Raw genomic sequence first — 23,495 nt, 5'->3', positions numbered from 1 at the left:
ATATTCTAACTAGCATGAACAGGATATTGTACCCATGTAATTTGGTCCCCAGAGATGGTGTTTGATGAGCCTTTTGCAAGATTCATCTAGTAATAAGGGATGGAGATAACCCAGATAATTAGATGCTACATTGAGTGGGAAGGTGTACAGCCTTGCATTTGATCAGAGGTTAGAATTCTTAGATCAACTGGGACTTGGTATCAAACATCTGCTCCTCTCCAGAGCATCAATTGGATTGTTGTGTAGCCATGCATGAATGCACAACTGCTTTTGAAATCCCTTTGCTGCTGTTGGTCCTAACCATCTAAAAAACACCAAAAAGTTTCCTTTTGTGATTGAAAAATTCCTTTGTATCAGAGTTTAGTCTGTAGTGGTTTTTTTCTGTGGAAGGTAGATATTTTAGAACAATTATTTGATGTAGTAATTGTTTCAGAATTTTAAGGTGAACCTCCATGGGCCCCTAGGGATAACTCGTAAGATCTCACAATCATCAGATTTAGCAGATTTTTTTTTCTTTTGTTTATACTATACTGCCATCTATTTATAGAGGCTGCTACTCTACTGTCTTAGGAGTTTCCTATTCTCTTAGTTTTAGGGTAGGAACATTTGTGGATTGTTTGCTTTCATGAGTAGTGGTACCACGTATATTAGACCAAATTTTATCAGACTAGTTTTGATGTATCCTGAATTTAAACATTTGAATAATCCTGTTGATGTAGTCAGGCTTTCCTCAAGCTAATAGGGTTTTCTCATGGGGTTTTCACAGAGGTGCTAGGACATTCATGAGAACTCACATCCATTTCATTGTTTCCTCTTGTACTCAGTTGGCTTTGTCCTTGCTGGAAAAGTTGTTTTTTTTTCCAGTTTCATTTAAAAACCCAACCAACAAACAAACCAATCCTCCTCCCTCCCCTACTTTATTTTGAAAATATTTCCTTTGAAAAGAAAAATATCTAGAAAATATTTTAAGATTACATCATTATTAATTAAAATGGGACTGTTAAAAGAAAATAGATAAAATATCTAACTCACAAATATAAAACAGTTTAGCTTTTGAACTATCAACACATTTAGGATACCAACTTGAAACTGATTCCTCTATAGCAAGATGTACTGAAAAAAACCACCATGTTTCTTTGTTGGGTAAAAGTTGTGTGAGCTTAGTTTGGGATGGGTTGGTGGGGGTCATAAACTGGAATCTTTACCAGGTCTTCAAAATACAGGATTATATTTAATTTTAAGTAACAGTAAGTAAGTACATTATTCTATTTTACAGGATCTCTTTTCAATCAATGCATATGTTTATGCTCAGAAGCCACAGCTGGATATCCACAGCTTTGAGGGTACCTTCACACGGGTAAGTAGTCCACGTAAATACATGTTCTACTTCCCTCTTAAAAACCTCAGTCCTACACATAGTGTCAACATGGTATCAGATCTTTCCTTGTCTTTACAGCAGTACTTTTTCCTATGTTCCTGCCATGACAATACTTCATATAAAAGATATCCTGTTAAACATGTATTGCAGAAAACTAATGCATAAGGAATATCTGAAAAAATCAGAATTGGAGAGTTGAATATTTTTTTCGTTGACATCACTTTAATCTTTTTATGTGAAACTCTTGCTGAACAGTATACTTACTTCCAGGCATCTGATGTATTGTTCATATATGTCAAAAAGTGACAAGTTGAATAATAAAAGTAGCTTGAGACAATGCATCTGCTAGTTTATGTGCAATAAAAGTGTCTCTTGTTTAATAGCATTTCTGCTGTACTTCCCAAGTTCAGTTTTTTCAGAAAGTAAAAATAAAACTAAAAGCTGCTTATGGGGGCTTTCTATTGAATCTCTTCTCCAGAGATAATTATATTCAAAACTGATTATGAAAATAACAATGCAATAATATCTATTATTTGTTTCTGTTGTTTTCAAAAAGTGCCCTGCTAAAGTTGACGCTTTTAAGCAGTGTCCTAATAGGTAGTAATATTTTTTTTAAATAGACTTACAGTTTTGTAGCAGTATGTCAGCAAATATAGTGATTGTTCTGTTTGCTTTAGCCAAACTCTGTGGTGTTAGACTCATTCCTCTTGATTGTTTATTTCTAAAATAATTTGAGAGAATTAACTGCTGGGGAGTTAAAGAGAAGGGCTTTTACCCGTGACTCAAATTGGTAATAGATTTTGTTCTGTAATTGGAATTCCAGTTCACAATTGTAAATACTCTGATGAATGAGATATGGCAGTTGGTGACTCTCAAAGACCAATTTATACCAGTTCCATAGTCCATGCTGCCTACAAAGTAAATGTCATTTGTTCACACGTTCTAAAGCAGTAAGCAACAGTATTTACTTAAACCTTGTATTGACCAATTATCCAAATGAAACTTCTATTACCAGCTGTAAATTCGTATTATTCCTCTCAGTGGTTAAGTGTGTACTTTCCTACGTATATATTGAACTCTTTGGAATCTTCTTAACAACTCTGGTATAAGTAATCGAGACATTGGGAAGTCATCACAGTCATTTGTGTTGTGGGTTCTGTTTGTACATGTCTTAAGAGCTGTATGATTCAAACACCCCAATATGTGTAAAACTGTGGTGCATTTTATGGTTTCAGGATTGCATATATGTTTTTTCGGGTGCTTCAGTAGCAAGAATAGTTTAAACAGAACTTCTGTGTAAAGCATCTGAGGGCATTTCCCTCAAATTTGGTTCACAGTGAATCACACTAGAGATTTTTCAAAGGTTGGTTTTTGTTAGTCGTATACCTTCTGCATTGTGAAATGTTGTTTTAGGACACTTGTTTACTGATTTATCTTTCTGCTTTTGCTGTGAGCCCTTGCTTCTTACAATAAATCAGTTCTTGCATCTAATTTCTATTTTATGTTAAAGCAAAAAAAATTAGTGTGCTTAGTGATGCTAATGCATACATTTTTTCTACTTAAGCATTGATGTTCAAAGAATTCTTGCAATGGTAGGTTGACAGGGTAATAGCACATTGATTTTTCTTTTTTTTTTCCCCCATTATGGAGACAGAGTACTAACAATGTAAAAGTCAAACTTAGATAATTTCAAAAAGTGTACATCCATAAAACAAACCAGAAACTTGGGAGCACAGTGCTGGAGTTTTTATGAGCGAGCAGGGTCTAAGTAAAAATCTATCCATGAAAAACCTGAGAGCTGACAGAAGATACCTTTTGCAGAACACCTGCATAATCATGTCAGGAGGCATAAAAGCTTTGCTGTACTCTAATGATATGTGCCAGCTTCACATGAAGTTGTTTCCCATTGTTCTCCATAGATTTTGGTGTGTTATATGCAGTCAGTGCATGAGAGTGTGTGTCCTTGAGTGATCATGTCTGGCCCTTAAATAATGGCATAAATTAATTTCTCTCCTTTCGCATTTACTAGACAGCCTATCAAAAAATGAGATGAGCTAAATTAGTGATTTGTGGAAAATTATGAGATAGCTTTATTTGTTCTGAGAGCATCATCCATGTCTTGGCTGAGCTTATTTTTAAATAGTGATGTGTAGAACAAGGATGTAAACAGATGTAACTAGTAGAGTTTCTCTTCTGTCTGATGCTCCTCTGTAGGCTTGATAAATGAGGGAGTTATTTTATCAATGCTGAAAATCTGTAAAAAGACAATAAAAGCTAACAATACTTCTTAACTTTTACCAGTTAGAGCCTAAAGAGTATTCTAGAGCATTACATCAGTGTGTATTGGCATAGGCAATATTATTTAACCTTTGCTTGCTTCTGTACAGAATCATGGAAAATCTCTATTGCTTTTAACCTTGGCTATTTTTTGTTTAAATTTGGGGTTATCCTTCCACTATACCCTTAAGAATATTTTTCTTTTATTTCTTCTATATTGTGGCTCTGCACTGTCCCCATAGTCTCTTAATTTACTTTGGAAATACATCTTAATTTTTTGTATTTTAATAACAATCTTAGAAACAAATGCAATTGAATTAGATTGATCTACTTCAACAATCTTTGTTTTTTCATATGGTACAGAGCTATATTGTATAATATATATAATTTTTTAAAATATAGCATCTTGTTAGGTGCTTAAAAAAACCTACCCTCATGCAAAACCTGGTGCATGTAGCTGTATTCATTTATGCATAGAATCTCTAGCCTGGCACTAATCATACAGATGTTTTCTTGGATATGTCTTGCATTTTAATAGAGAGAGTGTTAAGTCATTTTTTAAAATCATGTTTGCTGTTAAGAAATTACCTGTTTTGAAGCAATGGTTGTGTTCATTTCAATCTGGCTGCTTCTAGGTTGCCATTGGAAGGAATGGCATTATGTTTTGAAATCCTTTTGACTCCCCTTCCTTTATGCTGGCAGTAACAACTATACAGGCAGCTTGACCAAGGAGCTAATGTGTGTGGAACCTAATCTGACCTTGTCCAAAATAAGTGCCAGTAAAAGGAATGTAGCCAGGAAAATTAACTGTGGGATTGGGTTGGGCAAGGAATCTCTTTCAGTGATTCAAGAAAATTAATGTATATTCCACTTTCTTTCAAAAGTTAATGGGGATTGTTGTACTGCATTCTGTCATGCAGGAACAGAGATAGAAAAGGTCAAATAGAAGTGGTGCACTGGTTCACTCAAGGATTAGGTATTTAGTCTCAAAGACCTCTCTTGTTCTTTACAAAAAAAATCTAAAATACTATAGCTTTGAAACTTTTTAATGACTCCTTGAAATTTGTCATGGTCCTTGGTCAGCTGTATTATGAATTCATGAAAGGACTTTATGAAATTAATTATTAAAGGACTGAGAATGGGTTGTATTCAATTTTTATTCCACTGATTGTCTTTCCTTTCTCTCTGCACATGCAAGAGCTACAGACTAATTGCTGAAAAAAACCAAACTATAGACAATATAAACCTCTATGATCAATGCTGCTTACAGATTAAAAAACTGAGCCTGAATATGAAGCTTGAATATAATACTGAACTGCATTATTCTGGTAATGAACTTAATTCAGAACTCAAAGACCAAGAAACATACAGGTGCCAAATGAAATTCAACCCAGCAGGCCTTAAGTGGAAACTTTGTCAGCTGGACAAAGAAGCCCTTGTATGTCAAATTTCTGCTAGGAGAGTGAGTGATGGATTTCATTTACCCCAAAACATACATTATTCTGTTAGTGTCAGAAAATTTACAGAAATTTCTCCTTAACACAGGTCTGGTCTCACGCAGGAATTGCAGTTCTTGTCCTTCCCTGATTCATCTATCCCTACCATCTCTCCAGAAGTACAAATAAAAATAGTGTGAAACAGCTAACTCATAACCCTTACATGCATCTTGTATTTTTCATTTGAGTAACTTATGACAAAAAAAAAAAGGGTAAGTCATCATCTGTTTGGGCATGGAAGGTGTGATATTTAGGAATTGGAATGAACTGCAGAAAGCTGAAAATGTTAGGTGAAGGTATAAAGACATTAAAGTATCACAATGAAATAAGCAGAAGATAAGTGCTTGGCCAGACCACTCTGTGAATGAGCATGTGTGAAAAGAGAGAGAGCTCTTTTGATATTTTCCTATTTAGAATGACCTAAAAGAAGATACTTCACTAAACTTGTAGCACTAGTAGACATTGAACAAGTGACTTTTTCCTGACCCCAGAGTTTTCAGCTCTCCAGAATCATTGCAGGGCTTTTGATTTCTTCTTGTAATATGGAAGAGTTTCACAATTCAGTCTTAAAATCTGCTAACTGAAGAAAAATTCTTTGTTTTCCCTTAATCTGGTTTAGTGTCCTGCTCTTGACAATAACCAGCAGCAGAGTGCTGGGAAGCAGAATACAACTAGAGTAAGGATACAGTAGTGCTTCTTCAAACATCTGTCTCTTAACTCAAGATGTGGGAAATTTCCCAAGTTAGAGCTCTTTTCTATAAGCAACCTGCAATGAATTTTATTTGTCTAAACTTACCCAGTTCACCCTTGAACCTGTGTAACCTTTTACCATTGAATGGGAGGAAATTACGCAGGTTAAGTACATATTTAAGAATGATTGCCTGTTATTTTAATTTTACTGACTTTATTTATGACTTCTTTCTTCTTTGGTAAAAATAAGGAGTATCTATCCTCCCTTTTTTGGTGCCTGTTTCATAGATGTCTGTCATATTTCCCATTAGAAGTCAGGTTTATTCAGACATATATAGTATGGAAGCTGTGTTGACCTCTCTTATTACTCTTTCTGAACATTTTCCAGTTCTTTTTACTTTCTGTTTGGAATAAACTCAAGACATAATCAGGGAACCCAAATAATTTGGGAACAATTGTAAATCAAACTAGGAATCTAAGCATTAAGATTTAGGAGTATAGCAAATAATTCTTGCAGTACTAATTCCTGAGGTAAGAATCAAAAGTAATTCTCCTTTTTCTTAATTTAAGGCTAATCTTATAGAACATTGATGATTCTTCACAAAATCATAGAATATTCTGAATTGTAAGGGACTCACAAGGATCATTAAGTGAGCCCAGTAAGCCCATAGTGGGGATTCAAGCCATAACCTTGGTATAATTTAGCACCATGCCATAACTAACTGAGCTAATCCCAGGATCATCAGAATATAAACTTGGATTCAAAATTTGTGCTTTTCTTCTTAGGGCTAATTCCATATCCTCTCTCTCTTCCCCTCTGTTTTTGACAGAATGGTTCTCCATGCCTTTTAAACAGCAATTCTTCCTCACTTAGGAGACTAAGAACTATAGTTTCTTTGCAATATAGGGATCTCTTTATCTATGCATAAAAATTTATGTGTTTAGGTGGAGATTTTTCTTTTTTTTAGAAACGGAAATGTCTATGCAGCTCATCCTGTGCTTGGTGGTTGTTTCAAAATAGAGATGAAAAATGGACATAGATTTTGATTATTGACAACATGCAAAATTTGTGTACTTTGATAAATAAGTCATCTCCTCTTTCTTGCAAAATGTTTAGCAACAATCTGTAATTTGATCAAATACACTTGATTATCCTACCTCCTAAAGTTTCCTTTAGTTGTAAACAGCACATTTCACAGCTGCTAATGAGTAACAAATCTGTACATGCTCCAAATTGATTATGAGAGATTGTCTGTTTACAATCTGCAGATCATTATTGCTTGGGAGGAGAGAGGGGAGGAAAAAAAGGGGGAAGTTTAAAGTAATCATGGAGGCAGTTTTCTATTGGAAGTATTTTCCCAAGGAGTATATATTTTGTAGGCATGTGGTAAGATAATAAAAGCCTGCATTTCATTTTAAACATCTAGATATTTTTCCCTGAAGTTTGTATAATGTTGATCAGGTGCAAAATGATGATGACCATAACTTACTGTATAAAATATGAATTAAATACAGAACAAGGTGTTAATTTTGGGAGTTAGTGTTCATAACTCACTTTAGCTGCATGCTATAACATACTGTTCTGCAGTTTGATACATCTGAGGAAAGAAATATGCTACTTTTAAAATACTTTTGACTAGTTCTTTTAATCTGATTGGATAGAAGTAATATGAACTTCAAACATTATTTCACTTCTTAGAAAGTTATTTGTGTCAGTGTATGTGCCGTGAATGATGTTATAGAGTGATTGATACAAGGATGCAAAAATCCTGTGTCAGTTATTCAGATAGTTGGACATGGTTCTTAATTTTTTGTGATGGTGATTTACTTATTAGCTGTTGTTGTTTTTTACAGGAAGACAGTGATCCTGCAGTTCATGAAAGCCTAAGCATAGAAAATACATTATGGGCAAGCACTGTTGTTGCTTCGGGTAAGTGCTGCAATACAAAGCTACTAATGTATCTAAATAGTTCCATGGAAGTGCGTCCTTATTTTTCAAAAGCCATTAATATTTCATATTGTAAAATACTTTTATCTTTCAGACTATTAAACTGTTGTTTTTCTGCCTTCCCATTGGTCTCATCACGCTGCTCAAAATATTTTCATACATTTTTAATCCTCCCTAATAGCTTTGGGGGTTTTTTAACTTAAATTTCGGTCTTTCAGTAGTGCAGTCCCTTGTAGCCACTGAAATCACTGACCTTTTTGATTCAATGAAAATGTTAAGTTGTAAGGTGCTCTGTTCAGCTCACAGTGGATGCTTTTCCCTGCTGAAAAGCAAGGGTGGTTTTGCATCTTTTAGGAGTTTTTCTTGTATGTATACTCTGTGGCAAATACTCTGTATCTGATCTATTAGGCAAAGTCTTAATCAGAAAGAATAGATAAGTTATAAAGTTATGCAATTTTAAAATACTGGGATCTAAATATTTGTACTGTTTCATATAAGTTCCAGATATTACAAATAAGTACACATTAATACCTAGATGCTGTATTCAGACCTTGGGCTATTGTAACTTTTTGGTTTTTAGAGCAGAAATTTATTTTCTTTCATTTTTGCTCTATGTAAAGAAGTCAGTAGGGCTGTGGTTATTCCTCTGCATGAAGAGTGAGAATAAGGAATTGAAAAAGCATGATTTTTGAAGAGAACTAGGATTTAAGATGGGGCATTGAAACAACTGGGAACAGCCAAAAAATGGGAAGAAAGTAAAAAAGTCCTCCAGCTAAATTGTAAAATTAGTCCCTGCAATGAAGACTTCTGACATCAGTGAGAGGCCTGCAGGAGTTCTGAGGAGGTAGCAAAGGAGTCTGTGAGTGAACACTCCTTTCCTGAGTGCTGAAAATATAATCATGTTCTTCAGTTCTTAGTGTTGTTTGGTTTGATTGCACTAGAAAACTATTCTCCCTAAAACTGTTTGGTCAAATGCCTAAAATTGTCCTAGTTAGGTTTTTAACATAGGTAGCCAAGATCCTTAATTTTGTATAAAAAGATGCTTCTCATGAATTATAAATTTCAATACTGTATAAACTTGATTTGAGTTTCCTTTTCCTCAAATCTATTTATGGATGAAAACTACAGTCAAAGAGTATGCTTTTGCAAAGTCAGTTATTTTGAGTACATCTGAATTTTAGTTGAAAGCTGTTCATGTTTTCATTTCCACAGTAGATTTTGTTTAGAAGTGTAACTATTGACTGATTGCTCTTGATCTGCTATCTAAATTTGGCACCCGTATTAATGGAAACAGTGCTCCTTAAAATTTATACCTTAGGATAAGGTTGAGGTTTTTACTACTGAGGAGTCTTGTGAAAGTTTAATTATTTATGAAGGACTTTAGCTCATTATTAATCATGGCAGTGGAAAAACATAGGAAAAGATAATTCTCTTGTTGGAACATAGTTTTTAACAGTGGAATAAGACTTTCAGGCAGACTCACTGCATACTACAAAGTAAAAAATATTGAATGGCTGTTCAAGACTGCAACCTTTTCTGAAGGGAAAAATAATGTGATCAAGAAATTAAAATTGGTGTCATGGTGTGCATTCAGAAATTAGCTTGAATTAAAGTACCGGACAAAAAAATAATTTCTGACAAGTAACTGATTTTGTGACATTAATTATATCTAACCTTTGGCATATCATTCATTTTGCTTACCTCATTTCATGTATTAACTACAATTTAATACCATGGTAATGTGCTTCTCTCATGTAAGTACTCTGTGTCCTGCAGGGCAGAAATCCAGATCTTAAGAATTACTCAGGACCTCTGTGGATGTAGTTTTAGCATTTTGATAGGATTAGCCCTTCAGCAAAAAGTAGGAAATTATTGCCTTCAGTCTGTTGTTTATCTAATAAGGTATTTGTAAGGTCTTAGAGGTACACTGTGCATATAGTCATGAGGAAGATCATGAGGTAAAACATCTATCAAATTGTTAAAATTAAGGTGTTCTAGATCTGGTTGATAAATGATGTATCATTCAGTTGTTCCCATCTCACTTTCAAGTTGAATGTATATAACTATATTAGAACACTCGATGCTGAGCTAATTAAATTTGCTTGAGTTTTTTTTTAAAGTAGACTTCATAATTTAATTTCCAAGACTTGTGACAACTAAAAATCTTAATAAAAATGCTGGTCACTGTCTGACTGCATTATAAACACATATAAGCTGACTTGCTTAAACCTGCCATGGAAGGATATCAAAGATGGACTGTGCCTACACAAGTTTACAGGTACCTCTGCATTCCCTGCCTTAGTATAATTGGTCACAGCCCTTAATTATATCTGAAAAATCTAGTGGAAGAATATGCTTGTGCACAGCTTCTACAGAGAAGTGACACTAGGATTCCATGAAAACAGAAGAATAAACAACCCATAGCATGGGAAAGTGTGCAGTTTTTCTACTCATAGATAGCTACCTCACCCACATTTGTATCTGATTTCAGTGTCCTTACTGTCTAGTGTCACAGTTCTGTTACACGCAGGTATTTTTCACCCAAAAAGTCTGTGTGTAAACCTAATAATTCTATTACTAATAATTCTATTCCACTTTGGTTCAAGAAAGGGGGTTTGAGGCCTGAGTCCAGGTAGTGGTGGGTAGAGTTCTTGTTATGTTTCCTGTTTGTTATGTTTCATCTCTTTATTTACCCTAAGACTCTTCAGTATGACAGTCTTTAATGCAGTCTAGCTTGTAAGTCTTAGCTTCCTCCAGTGCTCTCTAAGCAGCATCTGTTACTAAGCCAAGCACATGTGTGACTCTTTAGGAGCCTGTTAAGCCCTTTTCAACCGTTTGTAGGTTGTTACAAATCGTTCTGGGTCAACCTAGCACTAGTATCTTGACATAATACTGACTGATGGTGTTGGTCTCAAGAGCAGAGACAGGGAGCTACATCACTGACAGGAAAAGAATATGTACTCGAGTTGCAGATACAAAGCCTTATTTAATTTTAAAACCAGTTATGTATAGGACATACAGGACAATTTTTGGGTGAGGAGGCTCTCCTCTTAGTGATTAGATAGATGCTGAATTCCTGGTGCTACTCTTTGACACGTTAAAAAAACCACATTGCATCAGGTAGGATAGCCCACTATCTCCAGGATAGATGCCATTGCTATTTGTCAAGGTGATACAGAGGGTCAAGGTTAGGCTAGGAAAAGTGTTTGGGGAATTATGTGGGGAAATACCTCAGAAAACTTGAGCTCTGGTTGCTGATGCCCTGACAGTCCTAGAAGAGAGAGACCACAAATCAATTATTTTGCAGATCAGTGACAGTAAATTTAAATGTATAAAGGTTTCAAGAAATCTTATCAACTGCATCTTGAATGCAGTTTACCAAAGCTCATGAGAATATCAGAATACTACAATAATGGATTCTACAGAGAAAAAAAAGCACCTATTGCTAGAGCAGTAGAAGTGAAAAGAAAAGTATTTGCTATAATTTAAGATTTTTGATTTTCTTCATTAATTTTGGGAAGCAAAAAAATTGATTCAACAAAATTATGTAATTCCAAACAACTCAAGAATAAACTATTCATGTCATTTTTTATATCAAAATATAATGTTCAGGAGAATGAGATTACTCAAATGTGTACATTTGGAAGGCATTTACTTTCCTTGGATTTAGTATGTCTCTTTATCCCTTAGAATAACAGTAAGCTAAATGGGGGGAGGGGGGGGGAATCCGTTTTACAACACCTAATATATACCTGGTTTCAAAATTGGTAATTTAGATATCTAAATTGAGATTCCTACTGTTATCCAATCTGCAGGGTTTGCTGCAAAGCTCTGACAGAGAAATGGTGACTGTCTGAATGATGTTTATCCTAACCCTAGAAAGGACAAAGATTAACATGCCTGGATCACACTGGAAGCCTCTGGCAGGGATGGAAATCAAAAGCCTTTCTCTCAAGTCCAAAGCATGCATTTCGTTATTCTTTAATAAGTGATTTAGGAAAAATATTCCGACTTTTCCACTTACAGGCAATATTCCAGCAGGTTTTTTAAAAGTAGCAGTAAGACACAGAGTCTCTGTCTTTCTTAATATCTGTGTTATCACTGTGGAATTAATAACAGTGCCAGAAGGAAAGGAAGTTTTGGTTAATGAAAACTTGCAGAGCTACTGTCCCTGGAGAAACTCCTTTAAATATAAGCAAATAAACTAAACCACTGAGTATTCTGAAAACCTCTTAGTTTATCTCATTTAAATTGCTTATCTTTCAGATCATTTATGCTTGTGGCATCAATGACTGTGGTGTTTGTGTTTATTGAAAGCTTCAGCAGGTTTCATTTCAGAAAGGGAGAGAGGAAGGTTAGCAGTTAAATTTTAAAAAGCCTCAGAAGGTCCACTACAGTATGGAGTTCAGCTTTTTGTTCTCCACTTGTGGTAATGATCAGTGTGGCTCAAATGCTGAACAAGATAATGCAGCTTTCTGAGAAACCTGCTGAGATACCTATTAAGAGAAGATCTGTATTAATGAAATTGCATCATCATTTTGACAGATGTCAGTCTTGTGAAGTCACTTAGCTAAAGTCAGAACAATTTATATAACTGCACAGCTGTCAAAAGCAGTATTTTCTGCCAACTCCTACCTGTGACTTTTAATTAATTTCAGCACACCCTAGTTTTTATATGGTTCATGTAGTGCTTGGGAGATACCAAAATTGATATGATCACACACCAGATTCAGAGTATCCTGACTATCACAAGTCTGCTTTTATTTTTTTTTCTAGGCCCATGTTTGTTCTAGTGGTATCTCCTAACTTCTCTCCCCCTCCACCTGTACCTATCAGTGATTGCCCAATGTACGAGACCCAGTTTGCAGAGGCCCTGTACATAAAAATACGTAAGTCATTGCTTTTAATAAGCTGGGGCTTGCAGTACAGCTGTGCTTCCAGAAATCCCAGACTGGATTCAATTCATGCTATTGAACACCTGAACTGTCCCTGGTGCAACCACTGTGGAACAACAGTGAAACTAGGGATGGAGTTCCCTACATCAATGTACTTCAGATCTAAGGAACACTTAGCACTGATACTATGCTAATGCCAGAAAGCTTAAAATCTAAGATCAACAACTTGTTATAAGCAGCAGCAGTTTAGTCAGATCTAACCAAAATTCTGCTCTAAGTTCAGTAGTCAAAATGAAATTTATCTGACTTTCACTTTGAAACCAACTTTTCAAGGAGCAAAATATGAGACAAATAGGACAGTTTGTTTTTTCTGGGCTGCAGCAGCCTAGCCAGGTGAAACTTTGTAGAAATGTGCCATCTGGAATGTAGAGTCATCCCCAGCTTCTATTGGGCTAAATACCTGTGAAGGCAGAGGTTGCTGTAGTGCAGGAGGAGATTCCCTACGGTGTATTGTCCAATAGTTCTGACTGTTAGACAGAGGTCAGCTCAGGATCACTCCAAAATAAAGTGCCCCAAAGGGATATGTGAACATTGGTTTGAGACAATAGAAAGGGTTCAGAAATTATGGATTAGTGACTGTTGGAAGAATTTTGGGGTGGCCTGGGCATTGATCAGGGGGTGTGAGCAATGGTATTATGCACCACTTGTTTCACTTGGGTCTTTGGGGTTGTTTTTTGGGTTTTGGGGGTTTGTTTGTTTGTTTTCTCATTACAGTATTTATAATCATTGTCACAAGTATTACTAGTGTTGTTGTTATGTTTTACTTTATTTCAATCATTAAACCATTCTTATCTCAACCTATGAGTTGTGATGGGGGTTTGTTTTTGGACAGGAGGGATTGGTTGCTTGGTTGATTTTCTTTTGTTTTCTTTTGAAGTTTTTTTTCCTTAATCTCCTCACCATCCCATCATTGGTGCTCTGGGGAGGAAGTGAGTAAGCAGCTGCTTAAAACTTAGTTGCCTGGGATTAAACCAGGACACATTTTTATTTTTGAGTAAATGCAGACATCATTAATGCAAACATCTTTCACTATCATCTTTTTTGTCTTTGGGCGTTTCTTCAATTTTTCTACAACCTGTTATGCTACAAGAGTAGTGGTAGCAGATCTTACATGTGGTTCTAATTGCCAAAGACTTTAAATTAATGTCAGACAAATGTGCAATACTTCTACATTTTTTTAAAGTTTTCTGAGCAGGGAGTTTTTGAATAGTTTTTGTTGTTATTTCTTTATAGCATAGTGCCCACCAAAAAATCACATTACTGGTTGTACTGCCATAAAGCCATTTCAGGCCACTTAATGAAGTAATAGAAATAAGGGGAATTTTTTTACTAGGAAGTGTTATGTGACATGTTAATAAAAGAATAAAATTTTGTTTAATATGAAAATTTATTTAGTGATGCGGAAGCCAAATTTTCTTATACCATGCTGTAAAAATTGACTAAAAGATAATTAAGACTGAAAGATAATTAAAAATTTAAAAATTTTATAAACTAATGAAGGGAATATTTCTGTATAACATTTTGTCAAAATAATTAATTGGCTGAACCAGGTTTTACATCATTATAGATGCCAGAGGTAGCAGGCAATTGGTGTACTTTCCTAATTTTTTTTTATTCCCTGTGCAGTTATTTATGCTGTCCTAACTTCTGAAAACAGTTGGAGGAAATTTTAAGTTCAAATACAAGTTTCTAACCAGTTTCATTGGAATTATTGTTTCCATAAAAAAGAAGGAAAGCATGTTATCATCTTTATGGATGTTTATTGCAGAAGTTAAATTGATTCTTCATTTTACATTCTAAAGCACAGCACTCACAGTGTTATGCGTAAATGTTGGTTTTTTTTCCATACAATTGATTAATTTAAGGAACTAAATTAGTACAAGTTTTAATTTGAGAAAATTTTCTCTCATTTACTTCACACCTCTGGGATTTTGTTTGTTTTTCAGGAACTGTAATTGGTGTTGTTATTTACACGGGCAAGGAAACACGAAGTGTAATGAATACGTCCAATCCAAAAAATAAGGTAAGTTAGTCTTACTCTGGGATTGCCAGATTCTGTTCTCACAAAACTTAAAAAGAGATGTTCCTAAACCCAAAAATCTAAACGTTTTTACCATGATGTGTTTCATGTGTTTTCAAGGCTGCTGCCTTGAATTTTAGAACAAGAAGGGAATTCTGCCAGTCTCCTTTTGAAAGTAAAAGTATTCTTCCTTTAGCTAGGAGTGTTACAGGTAGTAATGAGGGCATTTGTCTTTGAAGTATCAATGTTCATCTTCAGACCTTTATAATTCTCTCTCACAGCTAAATATTAATTTTCACTTCTCTGAGATTATTTTACTGTAAAGTATTTGGCTAAAGGTACACAGTAGTTTTAAGGAGTACTTATAACAGACTAAAGTTTATTAAGGTTTCCAGTGGTGGTAGAACAAGATAACTAATGTTCCAGTCAGTACCCAGAACACTCTTTCAGGGATTTTTGCAAGCAATTAAAACATCTTCAAGAGATTTTTCTGTCAAGAAGATACCAGAAGTTTCAGTGCTTTCTTCTGTACAAGATTCTTTCAGCTCTAAATAAAGCAAATAGCTCTTCACTTAATCAGTAATGTTGCTAATGTAAGTTGGGGACCACTCTGAATTTTAAAGAAATAAAACTTCAGCTGTGGGCTGTACCTTACAACCTAGACCTGTATTTAGTAAGAAGATAATTATATTAAGAAAGGAAAAAATTATTGCAAGAGGTTTAGAAAAAAAATCAACTGTGACAGGTTGCCATTTTCATGCCATTCATAATAAGTTGCTGAGTAGGAACATCAAGAGTGAAATGATAATACAAGTTACTTGAAGCAGTTATTGCAGTCCCCTGAGTGTATTGATTTGTGTTTCTGATAAAGAGATGCTTTTAAATGTCTCATTGACAGAGACAGGTGATATGTACCATTACCAGGATTAAGATGGCCTTTTATTATTTTAATCTTTGTAACATGCATTTTAATATAATAGAGTAAAATGGAACCAGAATGTTTGTGGTGTAAGGTTATTTTCTCTTCTACTTGATACAAAGATGAGCCCTTTAGTAACAGAATCTTTCTCTTAAGAACTCTGAACAACTTATGACTAATAAATAATTCTCACAGGTGTTGAAAATTAAATTATTTAGTGTAGTAAACTGATAGGCAAGTATGCATGAGTGTAACATGCATTACCTAAATTCAACAGATTCTGGAGATATATTAGGCTTTTAGGAAATGTTAAATTTTTTGTATGTGACTATTTCAACAATAGTGTTGGCACGGAGATTTTGTTTCTGTGGACTGAACAACCATGTTTAAAGCAGTAACCAACATGTAACATGGCCAGTTAAGGATTAATTTGGGAACTGAAAACAGGAAAACACTTACAGCTCTCACAGCTGTGTAAGTGGTAAATGGAGTACTGCACTGTAAAAAAAAGTTGTCATCATTTTTATGATGTAGTTTTAGCTGTACCTTTCTGTCTGCATCTTACTGTCTTTATCTTCTACCATGGGATGAGATTGGTTTGCATACATTTGTATGATAAGGTGATATCTGTAGGTGATATTTTGTGCTAGCTAGCCATGCAGAAGGTAGACAAACAGTGTTCAGTTCATTCCTCCTCTGTGTATTCAGGAATCTTCCTGTGTTTTCTCAAGCTTGACAATAATGGTTATATGTTAGGTAGGGTATGTAGCATTAGGACCCAAGAGGAGAGCAAAGGGAGTCTAAAATAGCCTTTGAGAGTAGAAGATATATTACATTTGAGAGATTAAAGGTTTGAACATTAAAAAAAGAAATTTACATCCAACTTGCTGAAACAAAATTAAAATTAAATTTGTCGATTGTGCTATTTCTGCAAACTTGAGAGGAAATAAGTCTGCAGCCTTTTCTGGTTTAGGAAAGAATTGTTTGAAATACTGTTTGAAAATAGTTTTAAATGGCACATTGTCTCTCTCTGCTGCTCTTGAAAAACAAATAAAAATAACATTTTAGAGATTTTCCTGTACGTGTTGATACACTTTTGTTGGGACCATAGTTCAGTGATGCTGGTGTCTTCTTTCTCTGGGAGAAAGCAAACACTGAGATCTGTGATTCCCAAATTACACTGTCAATCTGGAACTCATATGTCCAGAAATAAGCAAGTACATGAGCCTGACTCTTTTATCAGTCCTCTCTTCATTGAAATACAGATAAGTGCTACAGTTGTATTTTTTGCTGGAGAATAACATTACTGCTGTACTTCATAGTATAAATTTGTTTTTTCTAATGGTAGATTTTTAGTTTTCCTTCTTAACGGTAGATACTTTTTGAATGAACCAATATTAAAATTTAGAGATGCAGACCTGCTCTATAAACACTCAGCAAAAGACTAAAACTGGAATAAGTTTAGGAAAACTTGCATAAGAAAAAGTGTGAAATTTATGTACCTGTTCAAGCATGGGATTTATCTGTATGTTAAACCTAGAAGGATTTATTGTGTTTGCTGAAGTATTTAGTCATTCAAGCAACAATTTTCTTAAGTTAAAGTCAACACTTACTTGTTTTATTACAATTGTAAAAATTGTTTCATTGCCTAAGGATGCAGACAGTCTGAAAAACACAAAGATAGAGAGCATAGAATTTTCTTAATGGATCAATTCAATATGTTTTTAATTCCAACAATATAAAGAAAAATTATTTCTGGCAAGGTTTAATTTCAGTCTAAAATGATATATGTTCTGTGCTTCAGACAAATGTGGAAGTGGTAACATCAACATTATAGTGTAATGACTCTCTGCATTTTACCTCATTGGCAGTCACATCAGCTTACTCAGGAATGCATTTCCAGCCTTTAAAGAAAAAAAAAAATTAGATTGAATTGTGCTCCTCACAATGCCGTAATCAGTAATCAATCCTATTTGGATAGATATTCTTAAACCTTGGCTTTCTGGATGAAGTTGGACTTGTCAATGCTAAAGGTCATTTATAGGTGTTAATTAACCAAGAGGGAAATTAACAAACTAAGGTTATTTATTTATTTTGTCTGGCATTTTGCAATGTTCTCATTCTTACCTATTTAAAGTGCAGAACAGTTTTTTGTTATCTAAATTCAGAGTGGCTTTTTCTGCTTTGGTCTTCATAGAAAGCAAGACTCTTGGTGCAGCGTTTTTGCAAATGTGACTTTTTTCCATCAATGGAAACAGATTTTGGGGGTGAAGTTAAAAAACCACAGTATCCTTGGCAGGAGATGGAAATAAATTCAAGGGAATATATTTTGTGTATTAAGATTGAAACATTAAAATTTCTTGGATTTTGCAATATATGTACACCCAGGATATACACAGCAATGCATCAAAATTAGTAGAAATTATCTTAAATGGAACTCCTGAGAAATCAGTAGCCTCTCTAAAGAAGCTGCAGCGTGTAATCTGCCTAGTGTGATTCAGATTAGTATAAAAATAGTTTTAATGTTCCTAATCCTTACAAGCAGCATTCAAAACACTTTTTCCCCCCCCTTATTTTATGGAATTCTACATCTGCTGTTAAATTTTAACATCAGAAGTAAAACTTCATAGTAACCATTTAGTGTTCATCAAAATAGTAATATTGTTTTTACCCTAATTCTTAACTATCTTGAAAGCTAACTGCTCTTGTGGTTCCTGTTTTTGTTGCTTGCTTGCTGTTTTGATTTGGTTTTTTAACAAATGAAAATCTCAAAAGGGTTGTTGGGTTTTTTCTTTTTGTGTGTGTATGTTGCCCTTGGTTATTTGAAAACGGCCTTGCTGTTCTGGTAAGCTGAGGCAAAATCACTTTGCTGCTCTCTCTCTCTCTCCACCCCTCTGTCTCTCATTCTTTCTCTCCTCCCAAAAATTTCTTCCTGGTGTTTTGTGACCAGATTTACTTCTGTGTGTTTAAAAGGCTTTTATCTCTGCTCTTTCTCCCTTTTTTATGAGGATGATTTTTGAAAAATATTTGCTAGAAAATGACACCCTTCCCTCCAGCTCTTTATTTGAGTGAAATGGAGTGGCTGGAGCAGATTCATGTGTTCCCAGAAACTTATGCCACTTCACCAAATTCCCTGTTCAGCAGAGCTTTTTCAATACTCAAAATATATGCTTCTTCTGCCTTGACACATATTTTGGAACATCAATAAATTAGGTTGTCCAGCATCTTGTTAGTGGCATTAGTAAGCCATTCATATCTGTTCTACCCTAAAGGCTGACATTTCTAAGTCCAATTTGCATTTCTGTTCAGAGCTTCATAAGAGCATTGACTTTATCCTGCTGCTACATTGTTGGGCAAGAGCCCAGTAATTTCACTTGCATATTTTTTTTACTAAATTGGTAATGTGATGTTCACACTCTCTTTGAGAAGAATGGCTTCCTCTGGCTGTATGTTGTAATAGTCAGGGTAAGAGTAGAACAGTAGAAACTGTTACATGGCTCTTCATGGCAAATGTTAAGGATTTATATGAAAAATGTTTATGCAGCACTTTTTATTGGAGTACAGTCTACTGTAGTTAATCCTCCTAAAAACTTCTCTTTGTATTGGTTAAAATTGAGAAAGCTGTCACCTACAGGTAGTATGTAGCTCCCATACTTAGTTTGTCCCCTGACATGGAGCTTCTATCCAAGAAAGTGCTTAACTACCACCTTCCCATGAAGTATGAGAATCCCTCTCTTGGTGTACAGGAGAATTTGGGGGACCAGGCCACAGGGAAATGCATATAATGTAGTGTTGTTGATGCTTTTTTTCTCCGTGTGCTGTCATCTCTGAGCAAAGGAAGGAGAGTAGCACCTTGAAAAGCCTAGAGTGTCTCAGCAAGAAGGATGGAACAGTGTTAGGTAAGGAGGAAGAATAAAAGGTATTTTTCTTTAAAAGTTTGGAAAGAAAGGGCTAAATGCAAGAGGAGGCACTTTTGTCATTCCAAAATTAGAACATAGGAATGTTGATGCTTGGAAACAGTCAGCAGTGTTTTGGCAAACCAAAGACAAAAACTGTGTGTTCTTTACTCTGAAGCAGAGAGAACATCTACCTACTATAATTATCTTTAACACCATTAACTGAAATAACAAGAATGTCAAAGTGGGAATCTCAATCCTTAGATGACTAGTGTGGAAAAAGCACAATTTAACATAAAGGAGCTGAGGTTTTCCATTTTCTTTAATATATAGAAAACTGAAAGAATGCTAGATTTATACTGTGATTTTAAGAATAAGAATACAATAAGACTGAAAGTTTTGACTGACTTCCTTGAGTGAATATGTAGACAGAAATCAGTTAATGCAAACAGTCTGTTGTGCTGGGAGATTTTGTACAGTCAAGTATTTTATTTACAGCAGGCTGCTTTTTTCAGAGACTTGGTGGGGCACTTTTATCCACATTAGCAATGCTTTTCAAGTAGTGATGCATATATTTTTATTCTCTTGTTTACATTGTTCTCCTCAAAAGAAACAAAATGTTAGTACTACAATCAGAAAATTGAGGCACAAGAGATAAAGGAGGTGGGATGGGGCAAAGTGGAAGAGCCACAAGAGAAACAGGACCTGAGAATGGTCAGTTTAAGGTATTCAACTTAATTTCTCATCCAACCTAGTTGAATGTTTTACAGTACTCTTAGGTTTCAAAGCTAACAACAATATACAGAACAAGAGAGGAAATGGCTCTTTGTTAGTGAGAGAGAATTCTCACTGTACTCTGGGTAGACTTCTGAGTTTACTATGTATTTTAGAGTTCATGCCAAACTTTCCCACTGATTTTGCAAAGCCACGTAATTTATTCTCAGCTGTAAAATTCCTACAGTGTTAAATTCATTCCCTATTATAAGGCAATAGAAGGATAAAAACTGATATGTGCCAGAATGTGAATGACAAGCCTTGTCTAACTTGGAGTCCTAAATTCTTGAGATTTTCATCATGAATGTTACTTGATCTGTGATCTCTCTCTTCCCATTTTGAAGACTCCCATTAAAATGTTGCTTTGTCGTCTTAGTATTTTTAGAACATGTGTAGGTTAGAGTTTGTCTCAGTAGTTCAATGTAATTTCACACTAATGTTTAAGGAAGGATCAGTGGTGGAGTATTTCTGAAGTACTCTATTAATCTATCAAAATAGATTAACCTCACAAAATAGAGCAATTCTTAAAATCGATCAAGTTATGGAATGGCAACAGCCTGCTATTCAGCTTATTCACCAGAAATCACATTTGTTTTATCTGTGGCAATCTAGTCTAAAATGAATGATTTATGGTAAAATAAAGAAATCATTTGAAATTATGTCATTCTACAGGAGACAGTGCAAAAGGAAGGTTCCTTGCACATTTGGCTTGTGTGGAATATCCCAGTAAGCTCTCAAAGAGGCAGACCCTGAGGGCTGTTTCCTCTCAGCTGCTGCCTCCACTGCTGCTGAGGGAGTTTGCTTTTACCTTTACATTGCTCCTTATGGCTTTGTTGCCAAAGGGATGTCCTAAATGTCAGAAACTAGGATGTTTAAGACTGGCAGAGCATTCTTAGAATAGATGCTCATTGGATTTTCACAACTTGTATTTGGATGTTTTGCAAGCATTAATTATTGTTTACTGCTATTACTGGACAGCCTTCTCTTTGTGTAGAGCAAGTATAAAAAACATCTTTTGATGTTTTCATTTATGTGACTCAGTAATTCATGCAGCTGAAGCCTCATGTATTTCTCTAATTACTGGAGACTCAGGAACCATCATAATTCACATAACTTAGATATCTAGAGGGAAAGTTCTCTCCATATCAGGACATAATATTTGTTTTGATGTAGGCTGAACATAGTGATCATAACTAAGATAGTTTACTACTGAGTTGTGTTTGCATGCTTGAAGTAATGAGCTTGTCATATTCTTAACAAATACAATCTTTGCCCTTCTTTTTTACCTCAGTTCAGAGAGCAAGCCTGTGGATACATTTAGCATTAAAATCAGCATTCCAGCTTGTACCAGATGAAAATAATGTGGTTTAGATTGTGGATTAGTTTGTAGAGTTGATTGCTCTTCATATTCTTAAAGCTCATTCCCTTCCCATCATATCTTTTGGAATGTATCCCAAAATACTGTTTATACAAAACAGCATTCAATTAAATTTCTTTTATGATTTGGAGACATTGTGGAATCTTCTCTTAATCTCATAGTCTTCAAGGAATCCACTCAAATATTTTCTTTTGTAAAAGCAAAGATAGATGACTTGTGACTCAGCTCAAGAAAGAAAATAAGTTTGTTACTGATGCCTACTGGATTTGAAGGATAGGCTTTTGTTTTTGTTTTTGGTTTTTTTTGTTCTGCTCTTTTTGTTTGTTTGTTTGTTCTACCTATCACATAGAACTCTTTTTCTAGTCTTAGTTTCACAGCGGTTGGACAATTGGTTTTTTTCTGGGTTTTTTGAAAGAACTGTTGAAAAACTTTTTGATTCAGTTTTTTGTGATTCCCATACTATATGTATGGTCTCTGGAAGAGACACAGCCAGCACCAGTCCTCTGCTTTGTATTCAATATACCTTTCTTCTGATTACCTTCCCCCTTGCCTTTTTCTGCTTCTCCATCCTGTTACTCTGGTCTGTCTGATACTTTTATTAGCTCCTTCCTTCCTTCCTCACATTTCTTTGACAGTGTGGTACATTTGTGAAGAAGAAAGTTTAAGTCTTTGATAAGATGAAATTATCAAATAATAATCTGTCACAATTTGTTTACCTTGAAAAATGCTGTCTCGGTTTGTGTGAACTCATTTTGCAATGATAAAAGATCATGATCCTGGTTTGCCTCTTCAGCTCTTATCTGCATCTTTCCATGTGTTCCTTCCCCCTTAGCCTATCTATCCTTGTCACCTTCCTTTTAAAGCTCCTTTCATCACAACTCATGTATCTTTCATCTGCTCTTCTATCGAGTTGTTGGCTTCAACTTGCGAATGCATGGTTGATTATTTAACAGTTTTATGCATGGAAGAGATTCCCCATAAGCCCCTGAGTAGCCATTTCATTGACCTTATCTATACATACTTTTGAAATTCCCAAAGGTTCTCTGGCTGTATGTCCACCTCTTATTCTCACTTTTGGGTTTTTGTTTTAGCTATTACTGTATCATTAATTTCTCCTTTGCACTGAAATCAATTTGTCTGTTCCTTGGCTTGTTGAGGTAGTTTATGGAGTACCTAGTGCAGGGCTGTGCTCCATCTAAGGGGATCTCACTCTCAATTTGCAGCTAAAAAAATTGAAGCAAATTTTCATGTATTTATAAATTTGGAGGTTGTGGGAAATAATTTTTTGCAAATGAGATATACCTAATTGTATTTGAGCTGTGAAACAGTACTTTCAAGGGCAGTGGCAGAAGTGTGGAGGGGTACCCATTCAAGTGTTGTGTTTCGTGTATGAATCTTCCCCTGGCCTTTTTTTCCTCTTGCATTGAAGCATGTATTCATTCAGTATCTTACTCTTGTGCTGAAGAAAAAGTGTGTTTATGTAGCCTCTCCTTTGGGACACAGGTTTGAATTGTTTAGCAAATACATTAGCTGATGTTCCTACTTGTTTTGTAATGACTCTCCCCATTGTGAGGTTAAGATATGCTCTGTATGCACGGTTTTATTTTAAAATGTATTTAATTCTGTAAACTCTAGGTGAGCTTTTAATGCCTTGCATAATATTTTATATTCTATTTTGACCTTCCAATTTTCTTTGAGACCCTGAATAATTTATTTCTAAGTACTGAAGAGTTTTATAGTTGTAGTACACAACAGTTTCCTTGT

General features: G+C 35.0%; 1 protein-coding gene across 2 annotated transcripts in view; it reads left to right on the top strand.

The window, feature by feature from the left end:
* The window catches only part of ATP9B (ATPase phospholipid transporting 9B), a 147,403-nt gene that overhangs the window by 65,218 nt on the left and 58,690 nt on the right, over window positions 1-23,495 (top strand). For both annotated transcript variants that reach the window (XM_014877770.2, XM_014877762.2), the window contains exons 9-11: window positions 1,277-1,357; window positions 7,696-7,771; window positions 14,691-14,767. In XM_014877770.2, the coding sequence (XP_014733256.2) occupies window positions 1,277-1,357; window positions 7,696-7,771; window positions 14,691-14,767 (234 nt within the window). The remainder of the gene's footprint in view (window positions 1-1,276; window positions 1,358-7,695; window positions 7,772-14,690; window positions 14,768-23,495) is intronic.

This window comes from Sturnus vulgaris, chromosome 1 (genome assembly GCF_052056855.1).
Source record: "Sturnus vulgaris isolate bStuVul1 chromosome 1, bStuVul1.hap1, whole genome shotgun sequence".
Taxonomy (NCBI): Eukaryota; Metazoa; Chordata; class Aves; order Passeriformes; family Sturnidae; genus Sturnus; species Sturnus vulgaris.
Note: the sequence above shows the minus strand (reverse complement) of the source record. Positions and strands in the feature narration are given on the sequence as shown.